The sequence below is a fragment of the Larimichthys crocea genome, chromosome XII, assembly GCF_000972845.2.
Source record: "Larimichthys crocea isolate SSNF chromosome XII, L_crocea_2.0, whole genome shotgun sequence".
Taxonomy (NCBI): domain Eukaryota; kingdom Metazoa; phylum Chordata; class Actinopteri; family Sciaenidae; genus Larimichthys; species Larimichthys crocea.
In genome coordinates, this window is record NC_040022.1 from 19,201,333 (window position 1) to 19,216,865 (window position 15,533).

At 40.2% G+C, this 15,533-nt stretch overlaps 1 protein-coding gene across 2 annotated transcripts in view; it reads left to right on the plus strand.

The window, feature by feature from the left end:
• Window positions 1-15,533, plus strand: part of LOC104934908 (low-density lipoprotein receptor-related protein 8) — an 83,542-nt gene that overhangs the window by 43,141 nt on the left and 24,868 nt on the right. For both annotated transcript variants that reach the window (XM_027285587.1, XM_027285588.1), the window contains exons 4-6: window positions 2,784-2,912; window positions 12,346-12,735; window positions 15,065-15,187. In XM_027285587.1, the coding sequence (XP_027141388.1) occupies window positions 2,784-2,912; window positions 12,346-12,735; window positions 15,065-15,187 (642 nt within the window). The remainder of the gene's footprint in view (window positions 1-2,783; window positions 2,913-12,345; window positions 12,736-15,064; window positions 15,188-15,533) is intronic.

Consider the following 15,533-nt stretch of genomic DNA (forward strand, 5'->3'; position numbering starts at 1 on the left):
ACTTTTATAACTCATGTTCATGTGTAAACACCACGAGGAAAATGACACCTTTCCAGAGCTGGCAGGTGGAAAAGGTTAAATGCAACAGCAGGACATTGTGGAACACAATATTATTAGTAAAAATTCACAAAGCAGTGAACTACAGCAACTTAACCTAACAGCAGTAAAACAATATTTTCTGCACTTGAGGTGTTTAAACAGCCCCAGAGCACTGCAGTGTGTGTGTGTGTGTCTATGTGTGTGTGTGTGTGTGTGTGTATGTGTGTGTGTGTGTGTGTGTGTGTGTGTGTGTGTGTGTCTGTGTGTGTGTGTGGGGTCAGGGCATGGCTGCATCAGCCATTCTCACTGCTCGTTCTCCCCAGACACCAGCTGCCTCTCCAGCCTCATCTCTACTGTCACCCCTCTATGCTGCAGGGACAGTAACACACACAAAAGCGCAGGGGCTGAAAAACATACCTTTATACTCAAACGACATTTAATGGTGCTCACCTCACCTATCTATATGTGTATCAAAGTTTAAGTTAGCTGTAACTACACTGGAAATCATTGTTACAGCTCTGGTGGTTAAATGAACCTTTCATTCCGACCTCCAAGCCTACACTCTGGCCCGACCATTGCGCTCCTCTGCTGCTTCATGGTTGACTGCTCTGTCACTCTGAGGACCCTGTAGTCACTCATCTCTGTTCTGGCTCCACAGCGGTAGAATAAACTCACAAGTGAAGACAGGACAGCAGACTCACTTTCCATCTTTTGCTGCAGGCTTTAAAAAAAATCTCCCTTTTAATATTCCACCGCTTACACTTGGATTTCATCTCTTTAAAACAAACAAAGCAAAACAAAGAGCGACATATCGCTCTAAAAATGCTTTTATAGCTGTTTATTTGTGAGAGGTGTGTATGTTTCCTGTCTATATCTACACAGAATATGAAATTGCCAAAAAAAAGAAGGTAAATAAGATGTATTGCAGCTGTTGTGCACAGTTGAGCCACTGAGCACCCACAAGTCCATTTTTCGACTTCTAAGTGCCTTCTTCAGTCTTTTAACTTTAAGATAAAAGTGTTTTTTTTTTATTTTCTTTCTTTTAAGATTTTTTTTGGCCTTTTCCAGATTTATTTGATAGAGACAGCTGAAGAGTGACAGGAATGTGGGGAGAGAGAGAATGACATGCGGGAAAGAGCCACAGGTCTGGGCTTCCGCAGCAAGGTCTGTGCCTTTGCACATGGGGCGGCTGCTCTACTAACTGAGCTAAACGCCACCCCTGATTTTCTTTTTTTTGTAAGAACATGACTTTATTCTTGAGAACATTGATATTCCCTTCAGAAACCAAACAATAAAAATACTTTTGAAAAAACAAAAAGAACATCTGGTGGCACACGGCAGCACTAATCATTTACAAGGCAAACTAGGATAATTATTCTGACTTTGCCATATAGTAACTGCAAGAAATGAATTGCACTTCATGCTTATTGCATAAGTGATTTTTATCAGTGACACCACAGCATATGAATTTTCACTGCAGTAAATTACACATACAAATTTAATTTGCAATTAAGTTGTAAATATGCAGAAAGCATCACAGATGAAAGCTAAACTGCACTCGCATGCCATTTAAACTCTGTAATTATCATGGAAGATATACCGTAGCTGATTAAATAATTAAAATCTACAAGCATATTGAATTAACGTTAGATTAAAAAGGAATTCAGTTCTAGCCCAAGTGCAGCATTGTAACGAATATCGAATGTGCTTTGTTTAGAAAGATGGTTTGGCAGGCCATGTCGCTGTCTGGTCCAATTACCTGCAGCAGTTTACACCGAACATTGCTCGTGACAGCATCACAGATTCTGTTCTAGACTCATAAATTATATTCGTTATGGGGCATGTTCTCAGTCATCACACTACAAATGATTCTCTTATTGTATTGTTTGTCAGCTATAACAATGCTGTCACGGTGAGCTCATGTAAAAAAGAAAATGTGACTGTAGTAATATATAGTATACTTATTCAGTTGCCACAGGGCACATGGAAAGGCTGTAGAGTAAAGCTGTCAACTCCTTAAGAAACAGAAATTACAACTTGATGAAAACATATATCATTACAGAGTCAGCTTTACCATCGTAACACTTTGTATTGTGATTTAGAGCGGCAAGCCATGAAACAATGAATGGTTGAAATAGTTAACTTAAAGTAATGGATAAGCGGTTGACCACTTGACCAAATTCAATGTATGAAAACATCTTTGTAATATCCTTGAATTTTAAAGGGATGTATGATCTGCCAGGGCTGTGGAGGTATGTGTGATAAATAACGGTTGGGAACCATTGTTCTTCAATATAATGAAAAGAAAATCAAAGAAATAAAGGATTTGCGATGTAGGCTGACCCTTTGATTTTATTCCGGTAGGCTTAAGGCTGCACTGTAAGCAAAGATGTATAATTAACAACATGCTTCATATTAAACACAGTGTAATCTGGATCAAACCTACCCCGTGCCAACTAGAGCAGATTGGCAGGAAAAGTAGGAGGGGGGCTGAGTTGTTCTTTTGCTTTACAGCCAACTGTGCATTTGCTATATTTCATGATCTTTCTGCATGTATCTTTAGAGACAGTCCAGACAGTAAACTCAGTTGGCCAGAGTGGTGGAGTTTTTGATGAGTTTTAAGTGCAACGTGGGGGTGATAGAAATCAAGTCCAGTGGTGTCTTGTAGATGTTTTTGTTGCTGCCTTTATGGTACCATAAAACCACTGCAGTAATCTCCCTATCTCTTTTATTTCTGCCCACAGGCAAACAGACGTGCCCCCCAGAGAAATTTGACTGTGGGGGAGCCACCAACAAGTGTGTCTCGTTATCATGGAGATGTGATGGGGAGAAAGACTGTGAGAATGGGGCGGACGAAGAGGACTGCGCGTCTGGTGAGTTTGTCAAAGTCAGCTCTCTACTATAATGGAAACAGACTCAAATTAAATACATGCGCTTTGGTTTTTACATTTGTCAGCGCTAGCTGCATTTCACGAGGGTGTCTTAATTCAAACAGTGGCAGTGACAGATGTGCAGGAGTGAATGACTTGACAGTGCTTACAGTCAGTAGAATAACATTCAGATTCCTCCTTCTTTGTGATGGTTTTCATCCTTTCTGATCTCGCTTATCATCCAGAGGCTTCAGACATTAAAGTGCGACAGGGAATACTCAGGGAATATAATATAATTAAAGGGATTTGAGGCGAGCATTGAGTTTTAAGCCAGCTGCGCTCAACAACAAAGTCACCTTTGATGTGAAATGATTTTTGGTGTGGAATAGCAGATATTTGTAGCTTTCTGTTGATATTTAGAGGTTTCTGTTATCCTGTTTTCAAAACTCGTCTTTAGCCTTTCTACTGCAAGGCCCTCAGAACTATCAAAAATGACATTGCCTCCTACCCAGCCAATCAGACAACTCAAGCGTACGCTTCCCCCACCCCCTCGCACCCCTGCAGGGACTATCCTTGCCCTACTTCTGAGGCGCCGTGAAGAATCGGCTTCTTCTTTTCTCTCTCCCTTGCCTCTTCACGTCAGAAAAAATTGATTGAGGGAACAGAGCTATAGGGTGGTGGTGGTGTTTAGGCTTTGAAGATTGTGCAAAGTGGCACGTGGCAGCAAATGCACTGAGGGAGAAAAAAAGACATCTCCTTATTACCCTATATAAATGATGTCGTTTAAATGGGCATCTGCTTTCCGTTTAGTTGAGATTGTGAGTGGCTGGTGTCTTAAGTCATTCATGTTTACTACACAAATACACATAATTTCAAGGTTTTATTCAGAGTAGAAGCCAAACATTTTTGCCATATAACATAAATATGAGAAATTGACTTCTAGAATAGGTATCTACCTCTTCCTCCTTGAAAGATACCTGATTCAAGTGCTTTAATTAGTTGTTTAATAAAGTTATTTCTTGCCCAATCAGCGTGTAAGTGGCCTGTCAATGACTCCCCGTCTCAAAGTGGCCACAACCACTCATGCCAGAGCAAGTGGAAGTGATTCGATTGACTTTAGATCTAATGCCTTCCTAGCTTATATGGCTTTTCACTGTGTTGTCCATTGAGAGCCAGTCTAGCCTGTGCTAATCCTTTATTCATTCTAATGTCTGTATTGATGCAGCAGACTTAAGCGTCTCAGTAGTGACATGAGGCCTGCTGCCCACGGCCTGCCGCCCACCCAGGCTTAGGCCGAAATCACTCTGGATGTAAACCCCCAGTGTGACCAGGAGAGAGAAGCTGACTCTGACTCCAACACCAGCACAGCAAAGTGCTAAATAACACAGGAAACTAGACCTATAAAATGCTGCTTAGGACAGTTTATCTGAAGACTGATAAGGCTCAATGTCAGCCTGAAAGATGATGTCTAAATCAAGGGCATGAAGCTTTTAAATGCTACTTCACTGCAGAGCAACCTCAAGGTACAAAGAATTGATTGTTCAGTGTTTGTGGTTCAGCCTAGTTTCAAGTCTTCCATACAACATGATCTTTTTGTAAATTATGGTTTCATTTAGAGTAAATTTTTTAAGGCCTCGTGATTGCCAACTCTCTAAGTTTATCCAGCGCAACACACCATGCTCAGGAAACGCAAATCAAACTATCAAACTAGGCACTGCTGATCAAATATGTATCAAGATTTTGCTACTTTATTGCCTATTTATCACCTCAAATGTTTTAGAAATAAATTTTATGTAGCTGTAATACAAGAACACGTCTGACTTCAGCTTGAAAACATGAAAACTAAACACAGCTCAAAAGTAGAATGTCATCCATCACACCTCCACGCAATCATGGTCAATCCTGGCTCAGTAAAACCGAGGTGGCAACATCCATAATGCCAAACTCAAGACTTCAAAACGCTTGTCCACAAGTGTAAACCTACTGCGACATCACTTGTCACATAAGGTGATGTCACATTAGGTTTACACTTACAGTACATGCATTCAAGTCTTTGAATGTAAAATATGTTTTGCAGACTTGTAAGGTCACCATTCACAGTATTGAGTCTGCTGTGTGGTTAACAGTGTTAAAAAATGACATACAAACTAAATGTTGTGAGTTCACAGAATTGGAGCCGGACTCAGATGTCTTATGTGTCAGAAATGTGCCCTTTATTACTCTTAAGAGCTGCAGACTGAAGGCTTTAGATCTTTCAAATTTATATTCATGCAACGAGGCGAGCGAGAAGTGGTGGAAATTACCAATTGGTTTGAGCACGTCTCAGGGTGTCTGTTCGTTGCGGCGTAGCTGTTGGCACAGGAGTAGCTGGAGAATTCACTTCAAAGCAGTATTAACTCAGCTGTATGTTTGGATTTAGAGGCAGAAGATGAATGAATGGAGATGTGTTTAAAGATGCAGCAGCAGCCATACAAAATCAACAATAAAGCTATTGTATGCATCCAATTGCGTTTTGCTCCTGCCAGTAACGGCTCAGCTGCAAACCTCAGTGAGTGAGACTGCAAATAAAGTTCCTGCACAGATTGAAGTTTCAAATGGTTAGACATCTTTTCCTTGTGTTACTTCAAGACAGAAGTGATGGATGCTATTGCACCACAACAGCTAAGGTGTGTCGCATGCTTTCAATTTAGTTACCCAGCGGTATTCCACCAGAGATTTGTAAACGTGGAGTTGTCCATTCGAGATGGCAGACAGCAGTATGAGTGAGGAAGTGTGGCCCGAAAGGAGGAGCGTGACAGTGGGCTGCAATCCCTGCCACTTCTGTTATCCTCAAAAATGCACTGTCACTGAAGAATGTTGACAATTTGCAAGTTCATACTGGAGTGCAAAAACTTTTTGTGCCATTGCACTTGCTAAAACCTGGTCAACAGATTATGAGATTACAAAATTGATGACACTGACCTGCTGACTGAGGGGCCATGTGCTCGTTGTGTTATTTTGCACGTGTAAGACTGTTGTAATAAAGAAATCTATTTGCAGCTTCACATTGAACTTTTATCACTGTGCCTGATCTTCTTGCCACGAGAAATTAAGTGCTAGACTGAGGTTTATATCCTCATTTTACCCTTGGTCATTTCTGCGAGCATGTAAGCTGTCCAAAAAGATATGGTAAAGTGTTGGATTTGTGCTATGGTAGCGTAAAGGCAGCCTGCAAATCTACTGCAATGATGCCACTGGGATCTTCTGTATCTTTCTATCCCCAGACTATCAAACGGCCCTCAGGAGAGGGAAAGTTGAGTGCAATGGTTGCTGTGTAGACGGAAGGCTCTTATCATGAATTGATTGGTTGTTTTCAAAGTACCAACTGGGAAGTTTCTAAAGACTTCGACTAATTCAAATAAACTCACTTTCACTGTCAAGTTACTTTTCTCAGCAAATGATTACTCTAAGGAAGACAATCACATTGTACCCAAATAATCAGGCATAGGTTACTAATTCCCTCAAGAATACTCTCAATCAGAGAAAGCTAGCTTTCCACCAGTCTGGAAATTTAAGACAGGTAAAAGGGGTGTGTAACCCTAAAAGGTCTGACTCTGTTTTGGCAGAGGAGTTCAACCAGTTTGGCCCTAAGAGAGTTACTTCAGAGGGTCCATGTCCTCATTTTTGATGATGATAGTCCAACAGAATAAATACATAAGGTGCACTAAGTTTTGTTGTTTTAAAATCCATCCCATCAGCGGACGACTTCTTTAAAATTGTCCTCAGTTCTTGTGTGGTATTTTCACATTTATTTGATAAAAGTGATGAGTCATATATGCAGCTCAATGCCACTAAGACACCAGAGATGCTTATTGATTTTTGCCGAAACCCTACAGTTACGGCCAACACTTTTATCAATGAGATAGATGTGGAGACAATAAGCCAATATAAGTACTTGGGCACCATCCTGCATGACAAAATGACTTTCGGTGCCAGCACTGACTCCATCTGCAAAAAGGCCAGAGTCTGTTTTTCTTGACAAAGTTAGAAAGGTGAGGGGTTTTAATGTTGACCGATTGCTCTTGAAAATGATTAATTCATCTTTTATCAAGTCAATTTGTTTGTTTGGCAACTTCAGCAGAGTAAACAAAAATGCCATTGACACTAAGTTAGAGCAACTCAGATGGCAAAGGAAGGAAGAAGGTGCATTAAAACGATATCTAAGATCATTTGTTTTCTCAGCTGTTGTGGGTTCTTCAAGCTGAATGCCTAGTTTCTGTCGCACACAATCTTTAATAAAGGACATGTGGACTTTCTGTTTTTATAGCTTATTGCAATTGTATGTTTATTATGTGTGTTTTTTATTAGTTGTGTTTTGCTTTGCCCCTGAGCAACAATACAGACTATCCAATCCATAAATCTTTTATTGGATCAAACATTCCAGTGACTATCACATCCATTCATGCTCCACGTCACGGCACCTCATGGCTGAATTTATTCTCTCTGGTGGTCAAAAAAGGTTTACAAGGTAAAAGTTGGTTGTTAAAACTATGAATTGTCTGTGCAGCTGGTTATAAACAATGATGCAAATACTGGGGAGAGAAAATAGGTATTTTCTACCTCAGTGTGATATGGGTGAGTGTCAGGAAATGATGATATTCATTCTCTAAATGATTCATGTTTCATCATCCAAAGTAAAATGTTCACAAATGTGTTTAGTATAGCCACTAAACTCTTCCTCCATACTATTCTTTAGTTGGTCTTCTTTGTATTTTCTTCCTCCATACTATTCTTTAGTTGGTCTTCTTTGTATTTTCAGCACAAATAACAGCCAAACACATCAAATTTAGTTGATACTGTACTATAGTTGTTAAAGCAATCTTTCACACTCATGCTTTTGTGAGCATGCTCAAGCTTAATCCTGCTTACTGCGAGCAAAACATTCAAACTCACGTTACACTTTCATTTGTGTTTATCCAAATGTGACAAGAGAGGTTACACTACCAAAACTGACGAGGCTTGAACGTACCCAGTTAGCCCCAGTGCACTCTGCTATTAGTAGGAATTTACAAAGTGCATAGCCCACTGCAGAGTGGGAAAAGCAAATCTTGCAGAGGCATCCTACTAATTGAGTCATCCACGTGTTGAATTATGTATTAAGTAGAATCTAGCTCTCACCAAAGGAAGCGCTTCCCTGATCAACATTACATTAAGCAGCAGTTTTAGAAAGGCTCTGCAAGAAAGTTGAACTCATCAACCCTCAGCGATGTGGAGATTAATGTGTACTTACTCACCAGGCATCTCTCCTGAGCACGCCTGTCTGCTGGGATCTACGGCGAGGCACAGGAGCAGGTCTGGATTTGTGTGTTTTCACGTGTGTTTGCATTTGCGCTGCGGTGTCAGGTTGAGTTGACTGCCTAGTGAGTGTAATATTTCCGTGAGGTATTTTGGCTTGTTTTCTTTATTCATATTTAAAGCTGCTTGGATAGTACGAGGCAAACAATTACCTCCTGCATTCTTCACAGCTGTCTCCATGCCCCTGTAGTGAAAATAAATAGGCAGATACTGTGCATCCCCAATGATGATGCTGTTACACTTCCACTGACAACATTTCTTCTTGCTTTCATTTTTCTAATCTCAGTGCCCATATCTCCTTTGCCATTTCTCTTCGGTCCTCAGTTTGCTTACCTTCACAGTAAGTAAGATGAAGCTAAGAAACTGTAGATGAGAGTGTTGATTTCTATCTATAACAGATGTGTTTCATCTGTAAATGTGTGTGTGGCATCACAGGACAGGTCAGCCACTTAGATATTTTCCCTGGTAAGCCACCATGACCTATCTGACTGGCAGGCAGTGTGAGCGTGTGTTTCTGTTTTTCTAGGTTTGTCTTTAGTGGATGTCATGCGTGTGTGTGACCTTGCTGCAGTGGACCTTAGCTCTCTGAGGAAAGCAGACAGGTCTGGACTTCAGTTCAGTTTAAATCTATGAATATTCATGAGAAAGCGGACGAAAGAGGACGTTAAGTTGCACAGACAGTGGTTGATGTGCTCAGAGGTCTTTGAGCTCTTACAGATAAAAAATAAATGACTGTTTGTTTACTTCTCTTTCTTTCCTACTACGCTAAAAATTGATTTCTTTAACTTAGTTCTGCATTTACTCCCTGTATCCTGAGTATTCACACACATACACACACCACACACTCATCAGCTGTGATGCTAATGTGAGTAGAACCACCGGTCATCCATTGCCCTCAAATATGAGCCACTGGTAGCCACTAGCAACAGTCTCCCATCACCAAAGCCGCCAGAAAAAGGAAAGTGGGTTACACTGCCAGTTTCGGACTGCCCTGGCGTTAGTCATAGAAAAGGTTGTCCTGTCAAAGCAATAAAAAAAAAAAAATCATGTATGACTGTGTGCCATCAGTTTAAGATATCAGTGATTTTATCATATTAATGGAGCTTTTGTTAGCTGACATTACAATGTATTTTCTATTTAAGTATATATAACTCATTGTAGTTGCCAAACAAATGTTCTGTTTGTTTTGATAATTAAAAAAAATCAAGGTAGCCTTTCTGGAAACAATTTTGGAATGGACTTTGACTGAGGAATACTATCAAGGATCAGAAAAGTTGCTCATCTATCAGCAATGTTAAAAAGTTAGCATAGAGTTGCTAAAGCTAACAGCAACAGACATAAAGTGTTTAATTGGTTACCAAGTGTTTAAAAAGAAGAGACTCGTCTAGAGTCTACAGCCATGCTAGTGGCTCTATAAGGCTATATATATATATATATATATAGGCACAGTGGTGCTAACATGTTCACGATAACAATTCTGACACACAGATGTTTAACATACTGCGTGTTCACAGTCTTAGTTAAGTAAGCAGCAGTTGTACTGTACACAGTACAGATTAATGGTGATGGAAATGTTTTTTAGTGATGTGGTTAGAAACGCAATATAGATTTTCACCTGATAATGTTAAAAATAAAGAACATCATCAAAATACACATGAATGTCTGCACCAACACGTTTTACTCGACATGTCAACAGCAAGAGGAAATGTTACTTAAGTCAGTAAGCATCATGTTTTGGGAACCATGAACGTCTATACAAGAGTAAATCCTGTTGTCTTTGAGATATTTCAGTGGTGGACATATTTTCTGATTTTGTTCAAGCAGCCATACCAAATTATATCAATAGATGGATAATAAATTTGAAAGTTGAACCGATTAAATGCTGTGTTCCTCTGTGATTTATTTATCTTTTAAAACCCAGTGACTTTATACAACATTGTACTCAGGCAGCCTATGGGCTTTGTTTAAAAGTCTTGTAATTCATTTACTCAGTGCCCCCCCACTGGAAAACAAAGTCTCCCGGTGTACATGAGTGGCCTGGTTACACCAGGCTACTCATGTACATTACTAATGGTGTGCCCCCTGTGTAATAATGTACATGTCTTCTGAATTTCCTTAATTATTTAGTGCCAAATTAGTATGGAGTAAGGGTTATAAAACACATCGGAATCAGATGGAGCTTGTTTAATATTAATGAATATAAAACCTTTCACCGAACTGAATCCACGCTTTGCCCGTGCATCTGTGACAGTCATGAAGCTGAGTAAATTAAATGAGCACTGATGTTTGCAGTGCAAAAAATAGATCCTGACTTTAGCATATGGTATAATTACACAGCATAGTAATTAGAACACTATTTCGTTTCCGGTGTTTAAACTCAGCACGTGGCAATGCGTATGATTTTCCATTCTTCCATCATATTCCATTCATCTTTTTTCTGTTTGCGATTGTTTGCTTCTAGTGTTGTGCATGTGCACTGCTACTACTATTCTTTTAACTGATAGTTAATCACTGATGTAGCCTGTAATGTATTTAGAACATTTTAAACAAGTTGATTATGTAGCTTTAAATAGTGCTCTACAAATCAATAACAATTAAAATAACTTGGAGCAAACAACTTGATCTTTGGGAAATGTAAGATTTCTCCTGCAGGTCTTACATTCATTTGCTACCACTTTACAAAGTGCTTACACACTGGCTCTGTGTAAAATGTTTTAAAACAGCATTTCATTCCTGTAACCGGCTTTAACAGCCAAAAGCAGCAGTGATGAAGTTGAACTCCCCATGGTTTATATGTATGTGACTATGGGCTCACAGAACCCTGAGTCTGTTCACAGTCTGAGAGCTTTTGGCCAGAAATGAGTGTAGACAGAGAAAGCTGGAAAAGTTAGTGTGTGTTTGTGTGTGTGTGTGTGTGTGTGTGTGTGTGTGTGAGAGAGAGAGAGACAGAGGGAGAGAGAGAGAGGGGGAGAGAGAAAAGGATTTACATAAGCCTTGAGGTTGGCTTTGTCAAGAGCAGAGGTATAAACTTCTCCTTCCTCTATAGAAACATTCTCATGCAGTGAGGAACAAAGTCAGTACTGCCCTACAAAACCAAAAGACAGCAACTATGTATTTAGTCAAACTTTTTTATATAACTTAAAAAATATGATGCATTATAAACGTGAAATTTGAAGCACCTACAAAACAGAGGTAACTAAACTGCAGTGACTGCACTTTGGTTAGTTAAGCCAGCTGGTGAGACAGCCTTAAAGCTGATTACCTATCTCCCGTAATTAGTAAGTGAATTTGTGATATTACATAAAAAAGGTGGTACATGTATCGAATTATAATTGCCCCCCTAGTTACTGCTTTCTGCATTTTAAGGTGGAGTACGTTGTTGTCAACTGGATTATATAGGTGCGTGTTCTAACATATTAGTTTATGGACAACCAGTGTCTTCATGTTGGTCGTGGACAAGAAAAAGATAAGCCATAAAACGTTCTGGAAAGAGAGTAAAAATGTTTTGACAGAGGAAATCTGCAATGATAGAGATCCGTCAGAGGGAGAGAAGAGCCGGCTGATGGCAGAGAGAGCTCTATTATCTTTCGCTCTACAGGAGAGGAAGCCTCTCACTCTCTCCATGTGATAACCACCATCATTCGCTCTCCACCTGTCCAGCACCTGTTTCTTCCCTAGTTACGATACCAATACTTTCAGCCTACATAAGAGACTCTATTTCTATCACCATGTCCCTATATTTGAAGCTATTTTAAGTCAAGTCTCTCCCTTCTGCTCTTATTTTCTCTCATCTACCTGCTGCTACAGCCATTGTTGAACCTTCATCTTTTGTTTCATGCACATACGAGCAAAATCTGAAACAGTTGTGTGCCTTTTTTTTATGTCCGTGACATTACTTGTTACATTTCAGTTCATTTAAAAAGCACAGGCCTCTAAACTAATTCATTAAATTCCACTATTCAGCAACCAAGAGAGAGTTAGCAGCATATTGACAAAACTGTTAATTAAAATTAAATGTTACACCTTCCCTTCTTCAGTGAACAGTGGTATAGTGAGATGTAGGCCCTCATTCACGTTTTGTTCCTCTCCACTGGTCCTCTAGATGCCAAAGCCTGCCCCACTGGAGAGTTCATGTGTGCCAACCGCAAGTGCTTGGCCAGCGGCTTTGTGTGCGATGGTGATGACGACTGTGGAGACGGCAGCGATGAGCTCAAGTGTACCTCTCCTCTAACCTGCGGGCCAAACCATCTCCGCTGTAACACTTCCGAGTGTGTCCCTCTCATGTGGAGCTGTGATGGAGACCCCGACTGCTCTGACAGTTCAGACGAGGGACCTGAGCGCTGTGGCGGTGACGGCGTCCCATACTTGCCTAACCGCCGGGCAAACTGCACTGCTGGGGAATTTCGCTGTGCCAACGGAGAGTGTGTGCGACTGACCTGGAAGTGTGATGGAGATCCAGACTGCAAGGACAAGTCTGATGAGTCTGACTGCCGTGAGTTTCTTTTTCTGAAAGTTAGTGTAGCGTCATGTGCTGAGTTCATTCATTCAGTGTTATACCAAGGTTATCTCTCTAGTCATCTTCGAAAAGCTTGTCCTCTATGCTTACAATGATGCTCTGAAAGGTTTCTGTACATACGTGGGCTGAAAAATAGTTTAAGTAGAGTAGAGAGCAAGTGATGAGGCTTAAGTTTTCTTTTTGGGTTTGTAGTCTCATCGGAAATGTATACTCAGCAAGGACACATGCATACTAAATGTTGTTTTTGTTTTAGTGTGCTGTTCCACAAAGCAATGCTCAAAGGAGGAGGAGCTATTCATAGCTGCAAAGGAATAAATCTAATTGCAGATGTTGGCTTGAGAAATATGAAAAAAATATAGAAAAATTGGCTTTTCTTTGTGAAGTTTGAAGCTTTCAAAGTTACAGTGTTGTTTTTGTCAGTATCACAGTTTGTCCAGGGAAGTGCACCTAAAAGCAGACACAAAGGTATTGTGAACAAAAAGTAACTTCAAGAGTTTACTGAAACAAAAAGCGACTGGTGAGTCCAGGCAAAAACAAACCGTTAAAAAATGTGAGATAAACCAAAAGTCAAATAAACAGAACGCAGAACAGAGAACACAAGGGAGCAGGAACACAGAGCTTGGACAGAATACAGAATCAAGGAACAAATGCAGAATACAGTACAGCCTGACAAAGGAAACCAAGGTACACAGAGACTAAATTCACAAGCACAGGTGAAACCATTCAGGTTGGAACAGGTAATCAAAATAGTAAAGTGACACAAAATGACAAATTTACATTAAAATCTGTTACTTCAAAAATAATGTATACTATGAAATTAGTATATAGTACATTCTCTTTACAATTAGAGTAACTCGAGGCTGCTTGTAGAACCATGGTTACAAACACAACCTTCAGTTTCTTGTGAAAATATAACAGGTCATACTATGTTTGGGTTAGTGTTGATTCTGCATACTGTACTGTCACTATGAATATTTTAATCAGTAGCACATCAACCTTTTATATTTATAAAGCAGATTTGTTCAAATATAGCGTCAGACCAATTAAATTCTGTCACATTCAAAAGTAATTACACAGAAGATTAGTTTTATATTCCATTATCTCTGTGTGGACAGTACGTTAAGATATCTGTTTGCTTTGAGACTAGAGAGCGGAAAAAGTGAAATGCCACTTTGTCATTTAGCACAAATTTCTCTGCTGGGAGTTGAGGGTAGAGTTTTTTTTTTCTAAATGTGTCAGGTAAAGGGTGTGTTTCTGTTGATAACCACAGTGTGAAGATGGGGCATTGTGATAAAACAGGTTTTCTTATTAGCTGGACATGGATGGGGGAACCCTGAAGCTCTTGTCTCGCTAAGCCAGTGTGTGAAGCCCAGATAGTCCCACTACTCATTATCAAGATATGCGGTGCACACATCAAACGCACCTCTTGCACTCTGTGGTGTCATATAAGCACCACTTATAGGAGATTGATGTTTTGTTAGCCAACTGGATCCCTGCATTTAAGAGACAAGCCTGGAGATGGTTAGAGGCACAATCTCATATTCGTCCAGAGGCTGCTCGGTTATGCTCTACCTTCACTACCTTTGCTATAATCACATACTTAAATGTCTGTGTGAGGAGTGCTTTGCCATAAAAACGGAATTTTCTGCCAACTCCTCAGCTGAGGACCGACGTTAATGTGATTCATCAATATATTCTTATGGACATATCGTGCGTGCATGTGTCTGTATGAAGCTCAAATTTATTGGCTAATCAGATAAAGAAGTATGCTCCGTGTGTTATGTGTTTGTATGCACACGTGTGTTGAGGCTGCAGCAGCCCAGTCTCTATTACATTTGCTCTGTTCTGCTCGTCATGTGATAACACTAAATTATAACCCCCTCAGTCATATATATTGCTTTTTAGTGTGGTTTAGAGAGGAGTTATACGAGCACACGGAGCCCCGTTGATGAAAAGCTTGTCTGTGCTTGGGATATTAATGAAATTTGGTGTGGCTTCATGCCGCCTCCATCTTTGTGTTACTATATTGAAAATCATTCATCACACGCCCTCGGGTTGACTATCTCTGTCCTAGGCTGTGCCTAACACAGGCTGTGAATGTGTTTTAGTACAGCACTGTATGTTATTGCACAATGTTTATCCTTTATTAGACAAAGAGAGGTAAAGAGACTCGTGAAAAACTGACAGACTGTGAGGCAACAGTAGGTATTTTGGATCCCAGGCTGTTGTGTCTGTGTTGAAGGGATTAAAGAGGATTTACAAGTCCAATTTCACATGTGTATTTGTGTGTGTGTGCCTCTTACAGCCCTGTTGACATGTCGCCCTGATGAGTTCCAGTGCGGTGACGGTTCCTGCATCCACGGCACCAAGCAGTGTAACAAGGTCCACGACTGTCCTGACCACAGCGATGAATCTGGCTGTGTCAACGGTAGGTACACCTGTCATCGCTGTCTGCATGTATGGCTGCCACAATTTGTCCTCCTCTGTGCCTGTTCACCCATCATATTCTTTAATATTGCTGCCTGTTTGCAGCTGTCTTCCTATTTGTCTCCTAGTTACATGTATAGTGTTGCTCTTACTGCCTTTTGCACATACTTGCCTTTGTTTAAAACAAGAAGGAGTTTGTGATGGCCACTGACTTTCTGGCTCCAGGACCAGTGTGATGTGTATAATATTAATTGTAGAGATGAAGAGAATTTAATATAAAAATAACATATCTGATATTGGGGTATTCTACAACCCCTGCTTCATGTTTGCTTCCACTACTTGTGTGA